Below are 24771 nucleotides of genomic sequence, written 5' to 3'. Positions count from 1 at the left end.
TGATTTCAGACATTTTATTGCAAATAATTATTCTTTTCGTAAATTGGTATAAGAATAGACTCTGGAATAGATTCAGATCAGGGTCTCCAAGTGGCTTGAGTGCAAAAACCGACACTGGCAGCGCAGGTCCAGCGCTGCAGACGATAATTTATCCCTCGGCAAAAGCAGTTCGTTTGCAAAAATCCGTCCCTCCGCAGTCCTCGCCTCCGCCGAGTCACAGATGCCAAAAAGAAAACAAAACAGTCTCCATCTCCGCCCCGCAGTGCCCGTCCTGGGGCTCCTCGGTCCCACGGTCCCCGCGGCCAAGCACAACTCCTCGGCACGGCTCCGGTGCGCTCCGGCCAGCGTCCCACCGGGCTGCCGGCACGGCACGGCCGCGCCTCGCCTCCTTCCCATGCCCACCGGTGCGGCCGGGCTGCTCCTTTCTCCTCTCCGGTTAAAAAGAAAAATAAAATCGGTGGGTGTTTGGGTTTGTGTTTTTTAACTGGCCATTTCTCCTTCTTCTTTCTGTTGTTTTAGTTTTTGGTTTTTTTTTCCCCTCCTCCTTCAGATACAGAGCCGGGCATCAGCCGGAACCGGCTCAGCGTTCCTGCAGACAGACGTACGGCACCCACTGGTTCTTGTCGCGGCTCTCGGCGCAGTAACTGGCCACCTCTGCCAACCCTTGGCTCTTCCAGGCGTCCGTGTGCGGGTTCTGGGAAGCAAAAACACGAGGTTAGTGCCACCGTCGTCCCAAACACGTGGCCCTGAGTGTTTGCGTCCCCCTTCCCGTCCTTGGTGCGATGCCCGGCGTGAATCACGGGGCTGCCGGTGCATCACCGTCCCACTCACCGTGACTAAGAGGCAATGGAGATCGCGGGGCTCGGCGCCCGGCGCGGGTTCGCCCAGGATGGCGGCCAGGCGTTGCATGCCCGAAACGCGCAGTATGTGGATGTCGTTGTCGCAGCAGAAAGCCTGGATGAGGGTGAAGTGGATCTGCAGGGCGATGTCACCTTCGTCCTCCTCATCGGTGGCCAGCAGGCACAGCACCACGCTGTCGGGGTCCCTGCGGGCGCACGGGGCGTTTAGGGGGGGACCGGACCAGCTCTGGATGGTGCAAACCCCCCCACCCTGGTGCTGTCACACCCGTGGGACACTGACACCCCACGTCACCGGGGCCACCTCCCCGCGTGCAGGGAAGGAACCGGGGACAGACCCCCCACCCACAGCACTGGGGCTGCTCCAGGCAGCCCCCCCCCCCCCTCCCCAAACCCTTTGCTAACTCCACTCCAGGGCAAACACCCCCCCCCGCCCCACTTCCCCATGCAAACTCTGCCGTCTGGATCCCCCCCCCGGCACAGACACCTTGCCTTACACCCACCCTGCTCGGACAGGCCCCCCCCCGGGATACTCACACATTCATCAGCTTGGCGGACTCGTAGACCCCCACCGTCAGCCGGTCCTGCCGCTGCGCTGCCACCAGCACCCGCTCCACCGCCTCGCTCACCGCCTGCATCCTACGGAGGGGGGGGTGAGAGAACCGGTAAGCAACAGCAACGACAAGGAAGATCTCCCCCCCCGCCACCTCCTCGACCCACGGCCGCCGCACTTACTTGCTGCTATCGCAAGGCACCAGCTCCTCCAGGGTCATGGTGCAATTGTAATCCGGGGCGGGAGCCCAGGGGCCGCGGGTTCCGCGGGAGGAGAAGGCAAATCCCAAGTGAGATAATCCCGAGAGCGGTGCTGTCGCGGTGCTGTCGCGGTGCTGTCGCGGTGCTGTCGCGGTGCTGTCGCGGTGCTGTCGCGGTGCCCGATTCCTTCCAGCCGCAGCTGCAGCGCGATCGCTCTGAGCCCCCGGCGCGCCCGGCGTCGCCTTTTATAGGCTCCTGCCACGGGGCGGGGCGTCACGCGGCGCCCCCGCTTCACCTATTGGTTGATCCGGCACAAAAGGACGGGCGGGCGCTGCGGGGATTGGACGCCGCCGGCGGGTCCCACGTGGGGATGAGCGGGTGGGGTGGGGGGAACCCCCGCCCCGGGGCCGTGCGGGGACCGGGGGCTGCACCGGGGGGGGGGGGGGGTCGGGATGTGCACCGGGGGGGTCCGACCGTGGACCGGGGGCGGCACCGGGGGTTCGTCCATGAACCGGGGTGTCTGTCCGTGCACCGGGGTCTGCAAGGCGGGGGGGGCTGTCCATGCACCGGGGGGTCCGACCGTGGACCGGGGGCGGCACCGGGGGGGTCCGTCCATAGACCGGGGGGATCTGTCCGTGCACCGGGGGTCGGTCCGTGCACCGGCGTCTGTAATGGGGGTGGGGGGTGGGGTGTCTGTACGTGCACCGGGGGTGTCAGGGCACCGGGGACGGCACCGGGGGGGGGGCCTCGGGGGGTCGGTCCGTGCACCGGGGGCGCGGGGGAGGCTCAGTCCCTGCACCGGCACTTGTAACGGCGGGGCGGGGGGGGGGTGTCGGGTGTCGGTGCGCTCAAACCCGGGGGAAACGGGGACACGCGCTGGGACCTCCGTGCACCGGGGGGGGGGCGGGCCGAGGTCCGGGGCTGGGGCGGGCGGCGGCTGCCACCTGCCGGGGCTGCCCCGCGGCCTTGCACGCCCGCCGGGAGGCTCTCCCGGCTGCTGGCGCTCCCGCCGCCCACCCACGGTGCCGGTACCGCCCTCCCCCCCCCCCGCTCCCACCCCCGCCGGTGTCCCGTCCCCGCCCCGCCGAGAACGGCCGCAACTCGTTGCACCCATGCACACCTCCTTACCAGCAGGGGGCAGGAGAGGCGGCGGCGGCGCTCTGCCCTCCCGCTCGCTGCCCCACTCGCGCTTCTCTCTGGGAAATGTAGTCACGGCGCGCCCAGCCCGCTCCGCGCGGGGAGGGCGGGGACTACATTACCCAGAGGGCACCGCGCGGGTAGGTAGGCGGGGCGCGGGGAGCTGTGGGCGGGGCGCGGGGCCACGTGTAGGCGCGGGGGTGGTGCCGCCCGCACCGGGCCATGGCCGAAAGTGCCCCGGGGCCGCGGGTGGGCACCGGGGCCGTGGGCGACCGGACCGGGGCTGTGGGCTACCGAACTGGGGGCTGGAGGGTCTGGACTAACTCGGCTCGGGGGGACGGGACAGGCGGCGGGAGGGAAGGGGAGGGGGGGGCGGCGGGTCTCGGCGCCCCGGTCCAGCCGGTGTCCGGGATGGGACCGGGATGTTCCGCGGGTGCCCGTGTCCCCGTCCCGTTCCGTGACGTCGCCTTTGCTGCCCGCAGGGTCCCGACCCCGGGACGAGGGGTTCGTCCTCGGGGAAGACGACGATGCCGGGGGCTGCCCTGTTCCGCTGCCCCCGCACCTCCCGTCCCCGGGACCCCCCGGGCGAGGGGTCGGACGGTGGCTCCGAGACCCCCACCTCGAGCGTGATCCCCAGCGAGGAGGAGGAGAAGGAGGAGGAGGAGGAGGAGGAGGAGGAAGGCCACCAGGTGAGCAAGCCGTGTACCCAAACCCCCTGGGATTTGGGGTCCACGCTGTCCCCCTGTGACCCCAGCACCTGACCCCCCCCTCCCCCAAATCTCCCCACAGTGGAGGGTGGGCGACGCCTGCGTCACCACCTGGGCAGGGGACGGGCGGTTGTACCCTGCCCACCTGCGGGCGCTGGACCCCGCCGCCGGCACGTGCTTGGTGGAATTCGACGGCTACGGCAACACCGAGGAGCAGGCGCTGGCCGATCTCTTGCCCCCCCGCCCCGGGGCCTGGGGGTCCCCTGACACCCCGGGGGGTGAGGGTCCCCCTTCATCGTGGGAGCCACCCCCAAGTATGAGGAGGAGGAAGGGCAAGCGGGTGCCCTGCTTCCCCCAGCCCCCTGAGGTGAGTGCCCGCCATCCCCCCGGCCTTGGGGTACCCCGTGCCCCCCTGTATCTCCCTAAGGGGGCTGCAGGTGCTGCTGGTAGGTGATGCCCCCACCGTGGCCCCCAGCCCCGCTGCACACCCTGCAGGAGGAAGAGGAGGAGGAGAGCGCCTTGGCCGCAATGCTGATGGCCTGGTACATGAGCGGGTACCACACCGGCTTCTACGTGGTACGGTGGGGGGGCAAATGGGATGCGTGGGGAGGGGGGAAGGAGAGGGTGTGTGTCCCTGACCCCCCCACTCTTCTGTGCCTCAGGGCCTCCAGGAAGGCCGGGCAGAGGCTGCCAAGCACGCCCTGAGACCAGGCCGCAGGCAGAAGCCCCCACGCAGCTAGGAGGGCAGGTGGGTTTGAGGACGCTCCGGCACCGGGACCCCCCTCCCCGTGCTCCCAGCAGGGCCCTGCTCTCCCATCACCACCCTGCTCGGGGTGGGGGGGAGGCACGGGGGACCCCACAGGGACACTGGGGGACTTGCTGTGGCTGTGGGACATGGGAATGAGGGGGCTGGGATACCCCATCGCCCATTCCCTGCCGCTCACCCGTGTCTGCTCTCCTCCAGCTGGATCCCGTGCCCCGCCGGAGGGGCGGCCGTCGGGTAACGCCGCGCTCCTGCTCTCCCCTCACTTGTGGAGGGGTCCCCTCCACGGGGGTCCTGGCTGCAGTGTTGCCTTCGGTGGCGTGGCGACCTGGTTCAGGACCGGCACGGCGACCAACCCCAGGCCGCTCGGGCCATCAGCTCACTGACACCAATGGGGTGGACGGCAAACGGCGTTTATTAGTGAGTGACACGGCATTATATAGCTTGGGTTTACAACGTCACTTCCGTCTGCTGATATCATAAACTAAGCGCCATGGGCTATCAGGAGAGGGGCCCTGTCTTTCCGTACAGCGCGATATCTTCCGGCCGCCAGACCCTGACTACCTACATTTCCCCCCTCCCTATGCGTAATTAAATTGGCTAAAATATAACAATCTTAAAAGAATATATATATCGTAATCTTGGATGAAGAACATAACAATCTTAAAAAATATATATATCACAAACTTGAATAGAAAATATAAGGCACACTAAGCAAGAGGTAACTGGGGGGTAACTGGGAGTAACGGGGTATAACTGGGGACAGCTAAAGGAAATTTTGAACAAGAACATTTTTAAAGCAGTTGTCGGCGTTCTATCAACATGATGTTAACCTTCTCTAGCCGGCTCTTAACAAACGACACAAGCCTATTCAATATACATGGTCCAAAGATCAATACTATAACGATCATTATGATCGGCCCTATCAAGGTAGATATCAGAGTGGTCAGCCATGGCGAATGGTTAAACCATGATGTAAACCAACTTTGTTGTGCCTCTCGTTCCCTTTTTTGTTTTTCTAGTCCTTCTCGCAATTTGGCCATAGCGTCTCTTACAATTCCGGTGTGGTCCGCATATACACAACACTCTTCCCTTAGTGCAGCGCACAACCCCCCTTGTTGTAGGAACATCAGGTCTAATCCTCTTCGATTTTGTAACACTACTTCAGATAATGATCTAATTGATTGTTCTAATGCACTTATCGATTGTTCAGTTCTGGCAAGATCCTCATCTACTGCCACCCTCAAGGCGCTAAATTCTTTACTCTGTTGCACCAAGGATGCTACTCCTGTACCCATCCCCGCACGTCCTATGAGCATTAGAGTAGCTACCGTTAGTGCTGTGAAGGGTTCTCGTTTAGACCGATGATGTTCTGGGGTAATCTGCGAGTCGTAGACAAAGTCTTCGGAATGATAACAGATTTTAGGGACTATAGTTACCTGGACACAATATTCTGCGGATTCATCAAACTTCTCCAGCGACAAACAAGGTGTAACTCCCATAATAGAACAAACCCACTTGGTATTGTTGGCTGGTACTAACCACTTTGCAGGGGTTTTATCTTGTGTCTTATTAACACACAGTTGTTTTTTGTGTTTTGGGACTTTGCCTACACACACACCACTCCCCACCACCCGTGCTAATGTAATTCCTTGTTTCTCTGCGTCCCATATACACTGGGCCGGATTTGAAACATTTACTCGTATGGGTTTGTCACTTACTCCTACTGCCTCATAAAAGGGTGGGTTTAGTCCGTAACACAGCCAACAATGCTCCGTAAGATTTGGGTCAGTTTTGTTAAGTACTTGGTAGCTAGCTCGCATCATTTTCCAGAGAGGATTTTCATCAGGAATTTTGGTGGTGCGTGTCGTTGCAGGTGTGGTAACTCTGGTATTACTTGTGGTATTATATAGTAAAGGCGTAGATATTTGTGGGTTAAGAACCGGGTTAGGCCCGATTGCTTGGGGTACCTGTGGCATGAGCCTAATAATTTGTATCACTACTCCCGGATCTTCACCAGATTTGTGAATGAATACTGACCACATTTTTCCTGCAGCCCAACCCGCATTAGTCGGGTGTAGGATTTCCAGATTTAAATGGGTACAATTACTTTTCGCAAGTGGCGATCCATCTTTTGCGAATTTTGGATGTTTACACCCGTTTGGTCCCCATCTTACCCGCAAAAATTCGTCCTCTTTTCCTGGTTTCCATCTATCACTTGTTACAATGGTCTCACATCCCCAATATCCACAAAACCAATACCCTGGATAGTTACAATAACTCATTCCTGGGTTTGAACTGGGACACCAATACGTGGCTCGTTGGAAGCCGCTCGGGGGGAAAGACCAATCCTTGAAACTCGGAAATAGGTCACTAATGTTCACACTGAAAGTCGGGGCACCTGCTGTTGTGTTTTCCCTTATCACTTTATCACCGCTAGGGTCTCGTAGGACCCACCTGAATGGACGATGGGGATGGTACTCTGATTCTACCTGTCTTATAATGACAAGCCCCAAAATCAAGATCACACAAAGGTGTCGCAGCTCCCTCCCATGGGGGCTACGTCGTCGTTGTTTGGATTCCACCAGTGCGGAACTCTCGGGTGCGGGCAGGATGCTTGTCGACCTGTCGCTCTCTCTTGTCACCGGGATGTACGGGTTACGAGGACGTCTGATAATCTGGTCCTGTGGACAAAAACTCACAGTTTTCATTAGTTATATTCTGAAGGTCCGGTTTAATGGACTTGGGTGGACACCACTTAACTTTTCCATCTTTTTTAACAGCGGCATACCCTCACCCTGTAAGGACTAGCCTCCACCCTTGTTCCCATTCTCCCAGCTCGTTTCTAATTATGACCAGCGGGCCTTCTTCTAGCGTTCGAGTGGCCCAATGTTTTTGGGTGGGGCTATTCACTTCTTCCCCCCTGGGGAATTGATTTAGTGCTAAAAGAGCGGTTGCCAGCAGGTGTGCTTGGTCCCCCGGGAGAATGGCGTTGGCAAAACCTTCTGGTTTTGCCAACACCTCTAATTTAGATTTCAGAGTTTGATTTGCTCGTTCGACTATAGCTTGTTCTGTGCTATTATACGGAATGCCGTGTGTTAGGGCGATACCCCATTTCAAAGCAAATGCCTGGAATGATTTAGAGATGAAGTTCAGACCGTTGTCTGTTTTGATCTGATTAGGGACGCCAAGCCATGCCATGACCGTCAACCAATGTTGGATGGTCGCTTTGGAATCGGTTCTAAGGTGTTGCGTGGCTACGATCACTCCGCTATATGTATCTACGGTTACCGCTAGCCACGCTCGAGGTTTCAGCAACTGACAGAACGTAAAATCTGTCTGCCACACCTCGGAGGCCTTAAGGCCTCTGGGGTTGACTCCACTGGACCACAGTGGTGCTTTCTGACAGTGGGGACACGTGGCTACTATGTGTTTCGCGTCAGTGACCGAGATACCGCATTTCTTTGCTAGAGCTTTAGCTCCGATGTGGAGAAACTCATGTAGCTGACGGGCATCTCTCAGTGTCCACAACCCTTTTGCAGCGGCGTCTGCTTTGTCTTTGCCGGTTTGGAAAAACCCTTTGATTGGGTTGTGGCTGTTGACGTGGATGACCGATATGGTGCCCTTTCGGGAAGAAGGTGCTTCTTCCAGCATGAGAGCTGTTGTGGATGTTGACACGCCGGGTCCTGACATGGCTAAGCAAAGCTTGGCCACGAACATCGAATCGGTCACTATGTTGAGGTGTTCCATTGGGAACAGTCCACACGCCAGTACTACGGCCATCGCTTCTAACTGCTGGACTGAAAGCGCACAATCGGTCATTTTAATGCAGTGCCATTCTCCTCCCGATTGCCATACCACCGCCGCGGTTGAGGTCGCCGAGGGTGCATCTGTGAAGACCGTTGGTCCCCGTTGGGGCCGATCCATGATCTTCTGTGGGAGGTCGATGTTGACAATTGCCAGCATTTGAGTCCAGGGGGGTTTTGTAGCATACCGGACTTCTCCGCCAAATCCAACGAGAGCTATAGCTAGATACTCTGACATGGCCACTGATTGCGTTGGGAGCTGTTTGCGGAAGGGTAGGTATATCCTGGCGGGTTCGATGCCTAGGTGTCTTAGGGCGAGTTTTCTGCCTTTCATGATGAGGTTACCAAGGCACTCGACTCCTGGAGAGAATGCGAGTGACGGTTTTCCCAGGACTATCCATTGTATTGGTTGAGCTTTTTCAGGGGGCCCCTGGGCTAGTGCCCCTACTCCCCCTCCCTCCATGAAATGTACACACAGATCGAGTGGTACATCTGGGTTCCACCTGGCGAGCGTGCTTGACGATACCTGTTGCTCGATAAAGTCAAGAGGGTTCATTGCTTCCGTCGTCAGAGTTTTTTGTTCCCATGGGTTCTTTCCTTTCAGAAGATCATACAGGGGGCCATGATTTCGGGAGGGATCAGGACAATGTTGCGGAGCCATTGCAAGGACCCCACTAACTGTTGCATATCATGGAGTGTTCTGATGTTCCAACGGATTTTTATTTGGGGGGGAGTTACGTAAGAACTTGTGATCCCCACTCCCAAAAAGCTTACACATGGTCCTCTTTTAACTTTCGTGCTCGCGATCTCGAACCCGTTTGTTTTTAAAGTTTCCGAAACTGTTGATACCAGCTGGTCCACCTGACTTCCTGACAGCGCGGCGATCAAGATATCATCCATGTATTGAATGATAGTCGCGGTCGGGTCACTGCGCCGAACCGGTGCCAGCGCCCGATCCACTGTAATGTGGCAGATAGTAGGCGAGTTGATCATTCCTTGAGGCAGCACTTTCCGCTGGAAACGTAGGTTGGGGAGTTGGCTGTTTGGGAACACGACAGAAAAAGCAAACCGCTCCTTGTCCTCCTCATGCAGGGGTATCGAAAAGAAACAGTCCTTAATATCAAGGACAGCACAAGGTTGTCCTTCTGGTATCACAGAGTTCATGGGCAACAGCGTTTGGACGGGGCCCATTGGTTGAATTCTCTTATTTACTTCACGCAGGTCATGGAGGAGGCGAAACCCCTCGCCAGTTCGTTTGGGTATTACAAAAACTGGGGTGTTCCATGGGCTAGTAGAAGGCTCTATATGACCTCGTTGTAGTTCGCGGTCGACTAGCTCAAGAAGAGCGTCCATTCGAGGCTTTGACAGGGGCCACTGCTCGACCCACACTGGGTCGGACGATTTCCACGTCAGTCTAATTGGCGGGAGTGGGTATGCGGCAGTGGCCCTTACGGTAAATTTGTCACCCTGGCTTTTAATAGGGCTAGAGCGTCCCTTCCCAACAGGGGTGGGACTCCTGACATGACATATGGGAAGAGGGTAATGGTTTTCTCTGGTCCTTTTTCAGTGTGAAGCGTGATTGCTACCAATTGAGCACTCTTCCGAGCTCGGGTTAATCCCCCGACTCCACCCACCATGGGGGCGTCTTCCAATTTCCAACGCGGGGGCCAGTTCGTCTCAGGGATAACTGTAACATCTGCTCCGGTATCGATCAAAAAGGGGACGCTAATGGTGGTGTCATTTAAGGTATTATAGAGGGAACAAATCCCCCACACCACTGGCGGGTTATCACACTTTACTGCCAGGGCCACCCTGGGGTCTCGCCCCCAGGGGGTGGTCCTTGCTGTCCCTGAGGTAGGGACAGGTTCGGCTGGATCGTCGGTTGAACCATAAAGTTGGTCGCTTCTCGAGGTGGCAGCGGGTTCGGGAGCGCTTCGCCCCATCCGGGGTCGGCATAGTTGGGCCGCCTCATGTCCCAAGTGGGAGAGGGCTGTGCACGGCCCAGGTGCCCTCTCCCCCTCCCGTTTCCCTGAGTTTTAGATCTGCATTCCTTAGCAAAATGTCCTTTCTTTCCGCAGGCCCAACACGGTCCTCTGGGTCGGTTCTGGCGTGGGGGAAGCGCTGTTAGTGGGTCGCCCGACCGAGGGCAGTTTGCCACAACGTGGCCCGCCTGGCCACATTTAAAACGTGCCGTCACACTAGCTATTGCGGTACAAACAGCCGCCTGAATCGGGGCTAGATGCTCTTCCTTTGCGCCATGCTTAATCATGTCCGCGATACTTGACCCCACTGGCAGTGATCGTAGGATTTCTCTGGTTGCCGAATTACACTGCTGACGTAAACATTCTGCTACGACCGGGCCTTTTTCCTCCGCAGGCAGGGCCGAAGAGTCGACCGCTGCTTGGAGACGATCCACAAATTGCGTAAAGCTCTCGCTTTCATTTTGCTTTATTGTGGACCATGGCGATGGCTTGGCAATAACTCTAGAGGCTGTGAGAATAGCTTCCCTGGCCGCACGAGTAGTTGTCGTAACTTCATGGGCCCGCAGGCCCTGGGCCTGTGCCTGGGGGGTGATCGTTGTTGAGTCCGTACCCATCAGCCGCTGCAGGCTGGAGCCATGTAGCGGGTGATCCGCCCCGGTTACCTGGGCTAGTTGTCTCGCACAGTTGTCCTCCCATTCTTGTTTAAAAACAATCATCCCTGCCCCGTCAAAGATCAATCTACAAGTTTGTTTTATATCGAACGGGAGCATATCATCTCCCCCGAAGACACCATCTATGAGGGTGGAGATCATGGCAGAATTAAGCCCTTTATCCGCGATTGCCTTAACAATCGCTTGTATGTCCTTAGGGTTTATTGGCGAGTGGACCCTCCATCGCCCATCCGTCCCCCGGACCGGGAACGCTAGCGCGGCCGATGGGGCCCAGCCTGCGCACGCAATCTTTATTTTCCTCCAGTCCGTGAGAGGGATTTCTCCCCCTCGAGGTTCCTCTTTAATTTGGATGGGGATATTTTGGCCCTTGACTGTTTGTCTCCGTTTCCTCCTCCTCTAAATTTGAATCAGTTGCGAGCCACTCCTCCCAGACAGCATCTGATCCAGAGTCAGAGCCCGACTGACTGGTTACTTCCGGTTTCCAGTACCTTTTTGTCGGGCTCCGGCCCCGCCCGCTTCCCTTGTGGGCGGGCCGTTCCCGCCCTCTTGCCTCGCCCCGCCCTCTTGCCTCGCCCCGCCCTCTTGCCTCGCCCCGCCCCCTTGCCTCGCCCCGCCCTCTGCCTTTTTGCTCGGCGCGGTCCTGGGGCGCGGAGGGTGCTGGTGTAGCCCAGACTTCCCCAGACTCTGGTTTCTCTGCAGCTCCCCTGGCCTCAACTAACCCACCCCAGAAGGATTTAGCTCGTTTCTGTCCCTCCGTAAGCGGGTCGGGGTTCGGGAGTTGAGGGGACGTGTCGCCCTCTTGTAGATCTTTAGGCTCAGCAGAATCGTCATTGTCTGGGGGGTGCAAAGTTGGCGTGGCTGCCCTGACTCCCAATTTTGGGGTGGCCGACAAACAGTTCTTTGCCGCCCTCCGGGTCTCCTGTTCTTGTGTGGCCTTCCGCAGGGCCTGTACGACTTTCCCCCACGACTTAAGGTTTTTTCCCACAACCCGAGGACCTCGTCTCCTCGGCTAATGCTTTAGTGCATTTATCCCACGCTTCGGGGTGGAGAATATCCACCGGCTGGTCAATGACCCCAATTTGCAAAAGCCTCGCAACTGCGAGAGTAAAATCTTTGGGTTTACAATCGATACCCACTGCTTATGTCATTGTGATACCACCTTCACCAGGACTTCCATCCTCCTTGTTGGTCTGGGAGCATCCTCCCCGCTGGGCTGGTCCTGCCGCTCCGGCCGCCGTTCACCCGATTCCAGGCGAGTTTCCCAAGTTTTGGCACCACTTGTCACCTTCGGTGGCGTGGCGACCTGGTTCAGGACCGGCACGGCGACCAACCCCAGGCCGCTCGGGCCATCAGCTCACTGACACCAGTGGGGTGGACGGCAAATGGTATTTATTAGTGAGTGACACGGCAGTATAGAGCTTGGGTTTACAACGTCACTTCCGTCTGCTGACATCATAAACTAAGCACCATGGGCTATCAGGAGAGGGGCCCTGTCTTTCCGTACAGCGCGGTATCTTCTGGCCGCCAGACCCTGACTACCCACACTGCAGGGATGGGGGGGAGCAGCCTTTCTCCTCTGTGGCCGGCTCTGTATCAGAGCCCTGGCCCAGGGGGGGCTGCAGCACCCTCTTTGTGTCCCCCGCTTTGTCCCCCCACCCCCAGTCCCCTCCTTTGGAATAAAGCTGTTTGTGAGACCCGTGTGCCATCCCCGGAGGGACCCTGGGCTCTGCCAGCGGCGCGCCGGCGAGTGAGACGCGCCGGGATGAGCCGCACCGCAGAGCCGTGTTTGCTCAGGGAATTGGCAGAGTGGCCTCTGCCTCCCTGCGGGGCTGGGGGGGCTCAGCCCCGGCGGGGGATTCTGCACCCGCCGGCTCTTGGGCTGCTCCGGCTGGACGTGGCACTGACGTACATCCCGACGGCTCCTTGCCACCGGCTCGGGGCACGTGTGTCCCAGGGGATACATCTCCCGGGGACGTGTGTCCCCCATCCAGCTTGATGACAGCATCAAGGTTTGGGGGGACACACACGCACCCGCTAAGCGCCCGCTCCCCATCTGCGTCAGCAGGTGTTTGCCCACGCCGGTGCCCGTCGGTGGCTGCGGTGGGGTGGCGGAGGGGGTTATAAAGCCGGCTGAGTCGGGCGCATCTGGGAGCATCCGGAGAAGCATCTGGCACCGGGAGCATGGAAAGCGCCTGGCTCTGCCTGCTCTGCCTGGCCAGCTCCGGCCTCATCCTGCTGGGTTCCACAGAGCCGGTGCTGGGGCTCCAGCCGGCCAAGAGCCTGCCCGGGCAGAGCCAGGAGGAGACGGAGCTGGTAAGGGGCTGGGGAGCGGTGTCTGGGGAGGACAGGGCCCCCAGCAGCCCCCGTGTGGCTCTGGGGCACCTTGGGGTGCTCATGCTCCCGTTGCCCCAGTTTGGGGGCTGGTTCTGGCCATGCCGGGGCGTTGGGGAGGGGGAGACCAAGACCTCGCCACTGGTTTTCTGCTGCTGCTGCTCTTGCGTGTTTATGGGGGGGGGGTGTCCTTGAAGCAGCTCCCCCGGGGGCAGTGGGGCCATCCCGTGGCACATGGGAATTTGTAGCTTTTTCCTGGTTTTCCCTCCCCATCCTGCCCCGATGGGCTGCCCTGGCTCAAGTGTGGTGAAGGGATATGCTGTGCCGAGTGGGAGAAGGTGGTGGGTGCCAGGGAGGGGGCATGGGGCTGCACCCAGGGGGGTGGGATGCACCCTGAGCCCCCTGATCCTGCCCCAGCCATGATCCCCCCCACCCCCCGGCGGGGACTGAGCCTGAGCCAGGCGCAGGGGGTCTGGAGTGGTGATTGCACCCCAGAGTGCAACCTGTGGGACTGGGTGCTCTTCATGGGTGGGATGGGATCCGGCACCGGTATCCTGGGGGGCTTGGGGTGATGTGGATCCAGAGCCCCCGGGTGACAGGGTGCTGTCTGCGGCAGGTCGAGGCGCTGCAGGAGGTGCTGGAGAAGCTGGGGAGCAGGGAGCTGCCGGCGGTGGAGAAGAGGCTGAGCTGGGTGCCCTTGGTACGGCAGGGCTGGGGGGTGGTGGGTGCTCAGCCCTGGGTGCTCAGGCTGGCGCTGGAGCTGGACCCTTTGGGTGCTGGTCACGGGGGGTCTAGCCCTGGGGGGGTCTGGGCTGGCCGAGCTCCAGGGCTGATGGGTGCTTGTCCTGCAGTGCGAGCCTGGGGACCCCTGCGCGGTGCGGAGGGGGGCACGCATCGGGAAGCTCTGCAGCTGCCCCCGCGGCACCGCCTGCAACTTGTTCATCCTCAAGTGCTCCTAAGGGATCGAGGACACCGGGGACACCACCAGCCGCCGGGATGCTGCTGGCCCAGGCTGGGCCCCATGCGGTGGAGGGGCAGCCGTGGGCCCCCGGCCCCCTCCCCGCACCGGGACGTGCCTGGATGTGCCTGTACAGCACCCTTGGGTGCCCTGGCCCGTGGGGCTGTGGGTGTCCAGGGCCAGAGTCACATTAAACGACTTGGATTCACGCCTGCCGCCTGCTCCTTGGGGGATTCCGGGGGGGCCAGCACCCTTCTGCTGCTGGGCACGGGTCCTGGGGTGCTGGGCGGGGTGGGGTCCCATCCTGCTGCAGGTCTGTGTGGGGCATCCAAGGCTGGGGTGGGATGCGTGGTGGGGGAGCAGGAGGGGGAGGACATTGCCGGGGTGGGCTGGGGGCCAAGGGCTGGGCCCGGGGGGGGCTCTTGTGGTCACGGCCCCGGTTATTCCTGATCCACCAGAGGCTGATGGGTGGAGAAGCAGTTTGAGAAGAGAGGCTGAGGGCAGGGGGATGCGAGGGGCCTCCATGGACCAGCCGCCCCATCCTGCATCGTACGTAGCGTGTCGCCCAGGCCCTGTGCCGCATCGCACCGCGCAGCCCAGGCTGGCCCGCGGCCGCTCGGTCCCGCAGCCGTTGCACTGCGTCCCCTGCACAGCCCCCGCGCTGCACCCCGCTGCGCTGCACCCCCCGGGCGTGACGTGGCTGCACAGCCTCGGCACTGTGCTGCGCACCCCGGCACTGTGCTGCACACCCTGGTACTGCGCTGTGAACCCCAGTACTGTGCTGTGCACCCTGGTACTGTGCTGTGCACCCCAGTACTGTGCTGCGCACCCCAGTATTGTGCTGTGCACCCTGGTACTGCACTGTGCACCCCAGTACTGTGCTGTGCACCCCAGTACTGTGCTCTGCACACCAGCACTGTGCTGTGCACCCCAGTATTCTCCTGTGCACCCTGGTACTGTGCTCTGCACACCAGCACTGTGCTGCACACCCCAGTACTGTGCTGTACACCCCAGTACTGTGCTGTGCACCCCAGTACTGTGCTCTGCACACCAGTACTGTGCTGCGCACCCCAGTATTGTGCTGTGCACCGTGGTACTGTGCTGCGCACCCCAGTATTGTGCTCTGCACCCCAGTGCTGTGCTGTGCACCCTGGTACTGCACTGTGCACCCCAGTGCTGTGCTGTGCACCCCGGTACTGCAGCGTGAACACCGGTACTGGGCTCTGCACCCCAGTATTGCCCTGTGCACCCCGGTACCGCATCACCCGGTGCGGCCTGTACCCCCCCCCGCCCTGCCCTGCCCTGCCCTGCCCCGCCCTGAGCGGTCGACCGGACCCCACCCCCGGCGGCCCCACCCCGCCGTTGCCCCTTTAAGACCACCCCGCCCGCCGCCGCCACCGCCTCTCCCTCCCCTCCCCTCCCTTTCCCCGCCGCTCTCCCCCATTGGCCGGCGGTGACATCAGTGGTGGCGGGGGCGGGGGCTTGGGGGCGGTGACGCAGCGGGGGCGTGGCCGCGGCCCGGCGCGGCGCGGCGGGCGGGGGGCGCCGAAGATGGCGGCGGCGGCGGCGGCGGCGGTGGTGCGGGCCGCGGGGGCTGCGGAGGGCGCGGGCCGGGCGGTGTCGGCGGCGACGGCGATTCCGGTTCCTCCTCCCGGCCCCGCCGCGGGACCGCGCCGTTACTCGCTACTGGCCATCGTGGGTGGCGGCTGCCACCGGCCCGGCCTGCTGGCCGCCGCGCTGCAGCAGCTGGAGCGAGGTGAGCCCGCGGGGCGGCCGCGGTGGTCCCGGTGCTGCCCCGGTGTCGGGGCCCGTGGGACTGGCCCTCACCCGTGCATGATGCTCTGGGCTTTGCCCTTCTCCTGCACCGCGTCCCCCGTCGTTCCCCCACCCGGATCCGCCCACACCGGAGCTACCCCGGGGTCTGACACCCCCCCGCCCCGGTCCCCGGGGTCTGACACCCCCCCCCCCCCCCGGACTCTCCCGGTTCTCCCCCTCCTGCCCCAGGTCTCCAGGATCTGGACCCCCAAGCTCTGCTCCCGCCCCAGCCCCAGATCCCCCAAGATTTGTCCCCCAGGATCTGCCCCCTCTCTTGCCCCAGACCCCCAGGATCTGCCCCCCAGGATGTGCCCCCTCTCCTGCCCCAGACCCCCAGGATCTGCCTCATCCCCTGCCCCAGACCCTCAGGATCTGTCCCCCCCCCTCAAGTGCTGCTGCCCCCCATGACCTGCCCCCCTGGACCTTAGGGATCTGCCCCCTCTCCCCTGGGGTCTGTCCCCAAGCTCTGGGGCTGTGGGTGGACCCCCGAGACCTGTCCCCTCCCCTTGTCACCACCTGGGACCTTGGCCCAACGCAGCTGTGGGGGCCAGAGGCTGGGCTCGGGGGGGGGGATGCTGGGCTCACCCGGGGCGGGGGGCCATGCTGCAGGGACCCCCTTCAGCCCCTGCTCCCATCTCGCGTTCCCGGCCCTCCCTGAGCTGTGGCTGGAGCTGGGGGGGGCCTCAGGCCATGGCATCGGAGCAGCCCTGCGCTGGAGCAGGTCCCCCAAATCACGGGGGACGCACACACATGTTGCCACAACTGCCCCATTGTGTGTACCCCCCACCCCACACTTGTGGGACCCAGCACCCTACGAGGCAGGACTGAACCCCGCTGGCCCCAAGCAGCAAAACCGTCCAAAAACGGCCCCAGCCTTCTCCCAGCGCCTTGTGCAAAATTTGTGCAACCCCCCCCAGGGCCGCCTTGCGCCGAGGCCCGGCTGTCTTACGCCATCGTCCGCCGGTTTGCCGGGCCGTTAGTGGGGAGTGGTTGCGGCCACACTGGTCGGCTGCTGCGGTGGGGGGCTGGCAGCCCCCCTATGAATCCCCCTGGGGGGCTCCTGAAGGAGTTGTGGGTGTTTTGGGTCTGCGCCTTGGGGGTTCCTGACCCTGCTCTGGGACCTGGAAGCACCCACATCGGTGCCGGCGGGAGCACTCTGTGTGCCGAATCCTCCGGCACCGTTAATTCCTTTAATTGCCGCCTTTGAAGAGGTGCCGGCAAGGTGCGCCTGTCGCCCCGGGGGCCGGGGTTTTGGGTTGGCAGAGCTGGTGCCGCCGTGAGTCACCGCGCAAGGTGCTTGCCTGCCGGGCAGCCGATCAATGCATCGGCCTTGTGCTGGGGTCCGGCTGGGCTTAGGGACCCACTGGGGTCACCCCAAAAGCCACCGGGCTGACACGCCTGTGTCTCAGGGCAAGGTAAGAGGGGGGACCAGGGTGCATGGGGGGGATACAGTCCCCACCATGCTGCTTCTTGCATAAACCAGTGTCACGTGGGTGTTGCGGTGTCGGGGCACGGTGCTGGTGGGTGCTATTGGGGCCGACCCTCCAACCCCCCGCTATTTTTATGTCCCCCTCTTCTCTAAAGGAATCCGCTCTTGGGACATCGACCTCTCTTCTTGCAACTTGGATGAGCAGCTGAAGCTCTTTGTGTCCCGTCACTCAGCCACTTTCTCCAGCATTGTGAAAGGTAAAAGAGGGGGGCACACAATGCTCCCAGCTGGTATTTAATTTGTGGGGTGTGGGAACCCCCCCCCTCCAACTACAGCCGGGCGGGCCCCCCTCCCCACCACCCCCCCCCGGCCATTGCGGGAACAGGCTTTCCTTTGTGCCCCCCCCCCCCCCCCCCCCGCCAGGGCCAAGCCCCGTGATCCCCCACGTGAGAAACTGCTTCCTTTGCCTATCCTGAGGCGGGATGTGATTTCCCACGGAAAGAAGGGAAAGAAGATGGAGCTAGGGATGCCAGGGCCGCTCCGGTGCCTGTTTCGTGCTGCGGTGCTTGGTGGGCAGGCATAAGGTGCTCCCCCAGCCTGACCCCCCAGCTTTTTCCTCCCCTCACTGTGGCAGGAAGGACACGGGAAATGTGTCCTTCGGATCAGCGGATCTGCTGGCCTCCGCGGTGTCCGGGATTGGGACGGTGGCTGTCCCTCTTCCGCGGGGGAAGTGGGCAGGCGCTGGCCCTGCTGCCGTGTGTCATCGTGTCCCCCTCCCAATCCCATCCCCACGGGACGAGGCCAAACTGGGGTGCAGCCCCATCGTTTTGGGGAGGGTGGGTGTCAGCCCTTGGCTCCCTGCAGGTCAGCGGACCCTCCACCACCGGGGAGATGTGCTGGAGACCCTGGTGCTGCTCAACCCTTCCGACAAGTCCCTGTGTGACGAGGTGAGCTGGAGGGGGGCCAGGGGACGTGGCCGTGGCCCCTTCAGAACCGCTGGCAGGGGGGTGCCATGGCAGGGAGCCCACTGGCATCCTCATGTCCCCTCCGACCTCGTGTGCCTTCCGTCCTCAGCTGCGAAACCTCATCACGGATGTGTCGCAGCACAAGCTGCTGGTGTTCGCGGGGCCCTGCGTGGAGGAGACGGGGGAGCTGATGCTGCAGACGGGCTGCTTCTCCCTGCGGGACTTCATCCAGATCTTCACGGACAAGGAGGTGCGGTGCTGGGGACCCCCAGAAAGGAGCTGCCCGCTCCCACCAGCTCCCAGGCCTGGCTGCCGATGAGCAGGGATGGCGGGGGGGGGGGGGGCCGTGGGCCGGCGCTGCCGGAGCGACTGTCTGCTCACGTTCTCCGGCGTCTCGGCGGGGAGCTGGGCATGGCGGCAGCGTGAGCGGGAGGCTGGCCCAGCTGTCTGCTCCGCAGGCAGCCGCGCCGGCGCATCCCTCCCGCCACAGGGCTTGGGGAGGGGGGGGGAGATCGGCCGCATCCTGGCCCTGAGCCGCAGCTGGGGGTGGGTGTAAATTGGGGACCGGCCCCCCCACCCCAGGCATCGTGCTGGTGACCAGCACCAGGTATGGGGAGTGGGATGGGGCTGCAGGAGCCCCTGGGGAAGGGGTGCCCTGTGCTTGTTGGGGGGGTGGGGGGGCTGAGGCAGGGCACCCCCAGGCTGCCACGTGTCTGGCCCTGGGTGCTCTGTCCCACCTGAAGCTCTGGCTGGCCCTGTCCCCTCGCAGGTAGGGGAGATCCTGAGCTCCGCAGACCCCTCGGCCAAGGCCAGGCTGACCATCAGCTGCCCCGACTTTGGGGAGTGGAGGGACTCGGGCTTGGACCACCACAACCTCCAGGACTTCATCGAGCTGCGCTACAACCCGGGCTGCATCCTGCCGGAGATGGAGGGGCTGGAGGAGTTCATGGAGTACCTCTCGGAGTCGCTGGAGCCCCAGTCCCCCTTTGACCTCCTCGAGCCCCCCACCATGGTCGGCTTCCTCAAACTCTCCAAGCCCTGCTGCTATATCTTCCCGGGCGGGAGAGGGGACTCGGCTTTCTTTGCTGTCAACGGCTTCAACGTTCTGGTCAACGGAGGCTCCAACCCCAAGTCATCCTTTTGGAAGCTGGTCCGGCACCTGGACCGCATCGACTCCATCCTGGTGACGCACGCGGGCACGGACAGCCTGCCCGGCGTCAACAGCCTGCTGCAGAGAAAGCTGGCCGAGCTGGAGGAGGATCCGTCCCAAGGCTCGCAGGGCAACGGGGACTGGGCAAAGAACCTCATCTCCCCAGAACTGGGTGTCGTTTTCCTCAACGCCTCTGAGAAGCTGAAGGACATCGAGGGCAACTCCCGGGTGCTGAAGAGCTGCGATGAGGCTGCCCTGACCCTGCACTACCTGGAGAAGTTGGGCATCCGTCCCAACCCGCTGGCCCGGGACAGCGGACCCCGCGCGGAACCCACCGTCCTCTTCCAGAAGATGGGCGTGGGCCGGTTGGACATGTACGTCCTGAACCCCGTGAAAGGCACCAAGGAGCTGGAGTTTCTCCTGCAGCAATGGTCGGGCAACAGCTACCCCAAGGAGCAGGATTTGCCCCTGCAGTGCCTGACCTCCGTCTGCGCCCTGCTCGTCTGGCACCCCGTCAGCCCATCTGAGAAGATCATCCGGGTCCTCTTCCCCGGCTGCACCCCCCAGGGCCGCATCCTGGAGGGGCTGGAGAAGGTGAAGCACCTGGAGTTCCTCAAGCATCCCGTGGTCACCAAGAATGACTTGAAGGGGCCGTCCGTGCCCCAACCTGAGAAACCACTCAAGCAGAGGAGGGCAGAGAGCAAGGAGAGCCTGAAGTCGGCTTCCAAGCTCAGCTTGGTGGACACTGGGGCACCAGCGCCGAAGGAGAAGGCTCCATCAAAGGTGGAGAGGAAGGACATGAAGGCAGGGACCAAGGAGAAGCCAAAGTCCCTGGGGGAGACGGCCAGAGCGGGGTCGGAAGAGGAGAAGGCCAAGGATGCTCGGGCCAAGCTGGACTCTTCGATGGAGAAGCTGAAGGTGGACGCAAAGCCAAAGCCAAGCAAGGAGAAAGTGGTGCCCAAGAAGGAGCCTGTCCCCCGGAAAGAGGAGAAGAAGCCACTGAAGAAGGACGAGGGGGCTGAGGCGAAGGGGGAGGCCAAGAAGGAGGTGAAGGTGGTGAAGAAGGAGGTGAAGGCTGAGACGCTGCGGAAGGATACGAAGGAGAGCAAGGCAGAGGCCAAGACTTCTGCCAAGACCCTGGTCCGGAAAACGCCGGTCCCGGAGACCCGCAAACTCCCGGCCAAGGCTGGCAGCATCAAGAAACCCCCCCTCAAGAAGGAGCCAGAGAAGCCCAAGGCCAAAGCCCCCCGGGAGGCAGGTGGCAGGAAGGAGCCGGGGACATCGGACGGCTCCAAGTCCTCCTCCCCTGAGGACATGCTGCCGGAGGCCGAGCGGGGCCGGGGGGCCGCCTCGCCGGGGGCCAGCGGGAGGAGGAGGAAGGAGGAATCGACAGACGAGGGCATCACCACGGCCGAGAGCGAGCTGGAGCCCTCGCCGCTGGAGAACGGGGGGGCTGGGGAGCCGTCAGGACCTGGGGACTCATCCTGCCTGGAAAACGGCCTGGAGGACCCCGACAGCCCCCAGCGTTTCCGCTACCTGGAGAGCAGCCCTTTGAGAGCTGTCTGTCCCCCCTCGCCCCTGGCTAAGACCCCCAAGAGCGACCGCAGCGTCAACTTCGACCTGACGCCCACCGGGATGCTCAACCACGGCCCCGAGGGCGGTGAGGATGCCTGCGGCAGCTCCGAGGAGAAAACCCTGGAGATGATGTCTCCAGCCAGCTCGGGGCCGGCCAGCGCCGGGCACACTCCCTTCCACCAGTCACCAGTGGACGATGGCACGGAGGAGCCGGGCGCCGGCACCAACCGGCCCCCAAACCCTTGGCCGCCGGCCGGGGGCAAAGCCTCACAGGACGGCTCCGGCTCCTCGCAGGAGAAGCAGGCAGGCTGCCTCTCCCTCAGCCCCTTCAAGGACGACGTCCCCGACGTGTCCCCCACCATCACCACCCCCTCACTGCCGGCCGAGGTGGGCTCCCCGCATTCCACCGAGGTGGACGAGTCGCTCTCGGTCTCCTTCGAGCAGGTGCTGCCACCCGTCAGCGAGTCCCCACCGGAGGAGGGCAGGCGGTCCCGGGGGACCGGGGGGACGCCGGAGCCGGAGGCCACCAAAGGCGGGTTGTCGCTGCCGCTGCGGCCGTGCCACCACCCGCCGCGGGCCGACGGTGATGCGGTGACGCGGCCCGGTCGCCGCTCCGACTCGCCCCATGACGTGGACCTCTGCTTGGTGTCACCCTGCGAGTTCGAGCATCCCAAATCGGAGCGGTCGCCTTCGGCCGCCGCCAGCCCCCGGGACCTGTCGGACAGCGACCCGTCGCAGGAGCTGGTGCAGCGCCGGGGCCGGCCCCGCCAGCCGGTGGGCGAGACACCCCCCACCTCCGTCAGCGAGTCGCTGCCCACCCTCTCCGACTCCGACGTCCCTCCGGCCACCGAGGACTGCCCCTCCATCCTGGCCGACGGGCTGGAGTCGGACGAGGACTCGGAGCAGCCCACCCGCGGCACAGCCAGGGCCCGTGACCCGCTGCCAGCCCCCATGAAGGACCCCTGCCCCATCCCCGCCCAGCCCGGTATCTGCATGGTGGACCCCGAGGCGCTGCCGGCCGAGCAGACCCGTGCCGGGAAGAAGGAGCCCCCCGGCAAGGTGAAGAGGACCCCGTCCCGCGTGGGCTCGGCACCCGCTGCTTCAAGGGCTGAGCCCCCCCGGCACCCCACCTCCACCCCCAAGGCCAGGGGTCCCACCAGCTCTGCCCGTGACGTTGGGGACAAAGCCAGGCTGTCCCTTGGGGACAAGAAGGGACCCTCCGGCGGGGACACCCGCACCCTGGGGACCACCCGCGGCGCTGGAGCCCGGCCGCTGGCGGGAGCTGGCAGAGCATCGCCGGCAGGTACGGGGCTGGGGATGGGACGTGGGCGCTGCCGGCTCCGGTGTCCCCGTGCCGGAGCGTCTCGGAGGCACCGCTGGTGCCGTGCAATGTGTTTGGGGGGAGTGGGAGGTTTGGGGGCTGCCGCTCACAGCTCCTGTACTCCTGTGCTCGCAGGCACACGGGCTGCGGCCCCCCCCGGCCCCCCCATCTACGTGGACCTGGCGTACCTGCCCGGCTCCTGGAGCGCCCGGACGGTGGACGAGGAGTTTTTCCGGCGCATCCGTTCCCTCTGCTACGTGGTCAGCGGCGACGACCACCTGAAGGAGGGTGTCCTGCGGTCCCTCCTCGACGCCCTGCTTGCCGGCAAGCACCAGTGGGGCACCGACATCCAGGTGAGACCCCCAGCCTTTGCTCCCCGGATACCCAGAGCGGTGGGATCAGCCCCTTCCCGGTGCTTGGGGGGTGTGGGGGTGTGGGTCGTGGTGATGCGATGCGGTGGGTGTCTTTGCAGGTGACCTTGATCCCCACCTTTGACTCGCTGGTGATGCATGAGTGGTACCAGGAGACCCACGACCGGCAGCAGGAGCTGGGCATCACGGTGCTGGGCAGCAACAGCACCGTGGCCATGCAGGATGAGACCTTCCCTGCCTGCAAGGTGGAGTTCTGAAAGGGGGGGGGGTGGGCTGCGGCGTGGCCTTCATCCCCACCTTCCTCTGCCTCTGTCAGCCCCCCCCTCTCCCTCCCTCCGCACCCGGTGACTCAGGGCTGCGCCAGCCCCTGGCTACTGTGGCTCAGAGGGGAGGGAGAGGGGGTTCTGCTTGGGGGGGAGATGGGGTCGTTCTCCCCCCACCCCGGACTGGCAGGAGCTCTTCGGGGACCCCGAGCCCACAGCACCCACACGCCGCACCCTCACACGCCGCGTGGTTCCCGCATGCCCACGCCGGAGCCGTGCACTCCTCGCTCTGCACCCACCGTCGTCCTGGGGAGGGGGGGCAATGGTGAGGGACCAACCGGGGACAGGGTGACCACCCTGCCTTTTTGGGGGAGGGGGGCAGGATCTGTCGTCCCCCCCCCATCCAGCAGCGGTGCTGAGCCATTTCCCGGGGAGGAGGCAGCGAGCCCCAGCTGTGCTCAATTTAACAGGGTAAATTTTGTTGTTTGCTGTTCCTACCCCCTCCCTGGACAAGCCACTACTGCCAACGCCCCCCCCAACCCCAGTACCTGCAGCCCTGGCCCTCGGGGGGGGGGGGGGGCTGGGTCACCTTCCTGGGGGGCACAGGGCTGGTGGGACAATCTTGGCCACCCCAGGGTGGGGGTCCCACCCCCGTGGGGCAGCGCTAGGGCTTGTGCCCAGGCTCGGGGGGCTGCGATGGCTGCTCCTCTGGCACTACAGCCATGGGCTTTGTCCCTGGCACTGTGTGTGTCCCCCCCCTTCCCGGTCACAGCCAGACCCTGTGGCCACCGAGAGTGGTTGTGTGTCGTCGTATGTGTCCCCCCCCTGTCATGTACAGCAGCTTTGGGGGGGGGGCTTTCCTCTCCATCGGGCTGAGACCTGGCAGCTTGCTGCACTGATGGCTCTTCCCTCCCCAGCAGCAGGGGCTGTGGGGCCTGACCCTGCACCCCAGCTGGTGGGCCGGGGGGGGGCGGTGCTGGGGAAGGCACCTTCCACCCCCCCATCACCCACCCCCAAGCCCTCGAGTTGCTGGAAGGCTGTTAAGAAACCAAATGTCACGTGCAATTTTTAAGGGGTTTTGTGAGTGGAGAGCGGGGGTGGATGGGCTGGGGGGGGGTGGGTGCAGGATCTGCCCCCCCCCCCGGCTGGGGCAAACACTAACCCATTTTGTAGGAGGCTCCTCGCTGGCTCTTTTTGTAATGACTTTTTAAGAAAAAAAGGAGAGAAAAAAAAAAAAAGAAAGAAAACAAACAAACAAAAGCGAAAACTGAACAAAACCAAACCTGGTCTGGAGGGAGGTTATTTATCTGTGGACCCCCCCAGCCCCCCCACCCCATCCTGGGCACCGGCTTGCGGCCGTGGGGGCTTTTACCTTGGATTGTATTGTCCTACGTGTTCGGGGAGGGGGGGGGACTGAATGTTTCACCTGTAGTGCTTTATATATTTTTTCTTAGCTGGAAGCTGGTTTGGAGGTTGGGGGGGGGGGGAATTGTGGCCCCCCCAGCCCCTGCCCACGGACGCCGGCACGCTCCCCGTCTTGCACGCCACGTTCCCGTTTGGCAAATGTGTTGAAAATGAGCATTAAAGAGAGGATAGCTCCCGGCTGCTCTCTGCCTCCTGTGTTTGGGGGGCGGGAGGAGGTTTGGGGGGCTCCCCTGGTCCTTGCGGGAAGGTGGGGGGGGCTGTGTGCCACTGTGGGGTCCTGGGATGCTGCAGGGTGGTTTGGGGAGGGGGGGGGTGGTGAAGGCTCCGTTGGGCTCAGCCCTTGGGGTGTGCGGGATGCTCTGGGGCCGCATCCTGTGGTGGGAGGGGAGCTGGGGGGGGGGTCCAGGGCATTACCCTGGGGGGGTTGGAGAGGGGCTGGATGGGGGGGTGGCTGCACGGTGGGGCTGAGCGGGGCTGGTGCGCCAGCACGGC

General features: G+C 62.9%; 3 protein-coding genes across 3 annotated transcripts; 2 read left to right on the top strand and 1 right to left on the bottom strand.

Annotated features, from left to right (window-relative positions):
• Nucleotides 1-1821, bottom strand: GADD45B (growth arrest and DNA damage inducible beta). Its single transcript, XM_049809010.1, has 4 exons — nucleotides 1593-1821; nucleotides 1395-1496; nucleotides 832-1045; nucleotides 1-694 (listed from the first exon to the last, which is right to left on the bottom strand). The coding sequence occupies exons 1-4, from the start codon at nucleotides 1628-1630 to the stop codon at nucleotides 581-583; spliced, it is 468 nt and encodes a 155-aa protein (XP_049664967.1). The 5' UTR covers nucleotides 1631-1821; the 3' UTR covers nucleotides 1-580.
• Nucleotides 1822-2922: 1101 nt separating this feature from the next.
• On the top strand, nucleotides 2923-14080 carry LOC126041812 (collagen alpha-1(III) chain-like). The gene is made up of 8 exons (XM_049808056.1): nucleotides 2923-2996; nucleotides 3230-3436; nucleotides 3537-3821; nucleotides 3892-4030; nucleotides 4117-4202; nucleotides 4419-4637; nucleotides 13624-13707; nucleotides 13859-14080. Exons 1-8 carry the CDS (start codon nucleotides 2970-2972, stop codon nucleotides 13964-13966), a joined length of 1155 nt encoding a protein of 384 aa, XP_049664013.1. The 5' UTR covers nucleotides 2923-2969; the 3' UTR covers nucleotides 13967-14080.
• Nucleotides 14081-15508: 1428 nt separating this feature from the next.
• MAP1S (microtubule associated protein 1S) lies at nucleotides 15509-24456 on the top strand. The gene is made up of 7 exons (XM_049808055.1): nucleotides 15509-15721; nucleotides 17365-17466; nucleotides 18074-18156; nucleotides 18284-18424; nucleotides 18944-22202; nucleotides 22356-22573; nucleotides 22693-24456. The coding sequence occupies exons 1-7, from the start codon at nucleotides 15517-15519 to the stop codon at nucleotides 22846-22848; spliced, it is 4164 nt and encodes a 1387-aa protein (XP_049664012.1). The 5' UTR covers nucleotides 15509-15516; the 3' UTR covers nucleotides 22849-24456.
• The last annotated feature ends 315 nt before the right edge of the window (nucleotides 24457-24771 follow it).

This window comes from Accipiter gentilis, chromosome 8 (assembly GCF_929443795.1).
Source record: "Accipiter gentilis chromosome 8, bAccGen1.1, whole genome shotgun sequence".
NCBI lineage: Eukaryota > Metazoa > Chordata > Aves > Accipitriformes > Accipitridae > Astur > Astur gentilis.
The sequence above is the reverse complement of the archived record's forward strand: the minus strand, read 5'-3'. Positions and strand labels throughout refer to the sequence as shown.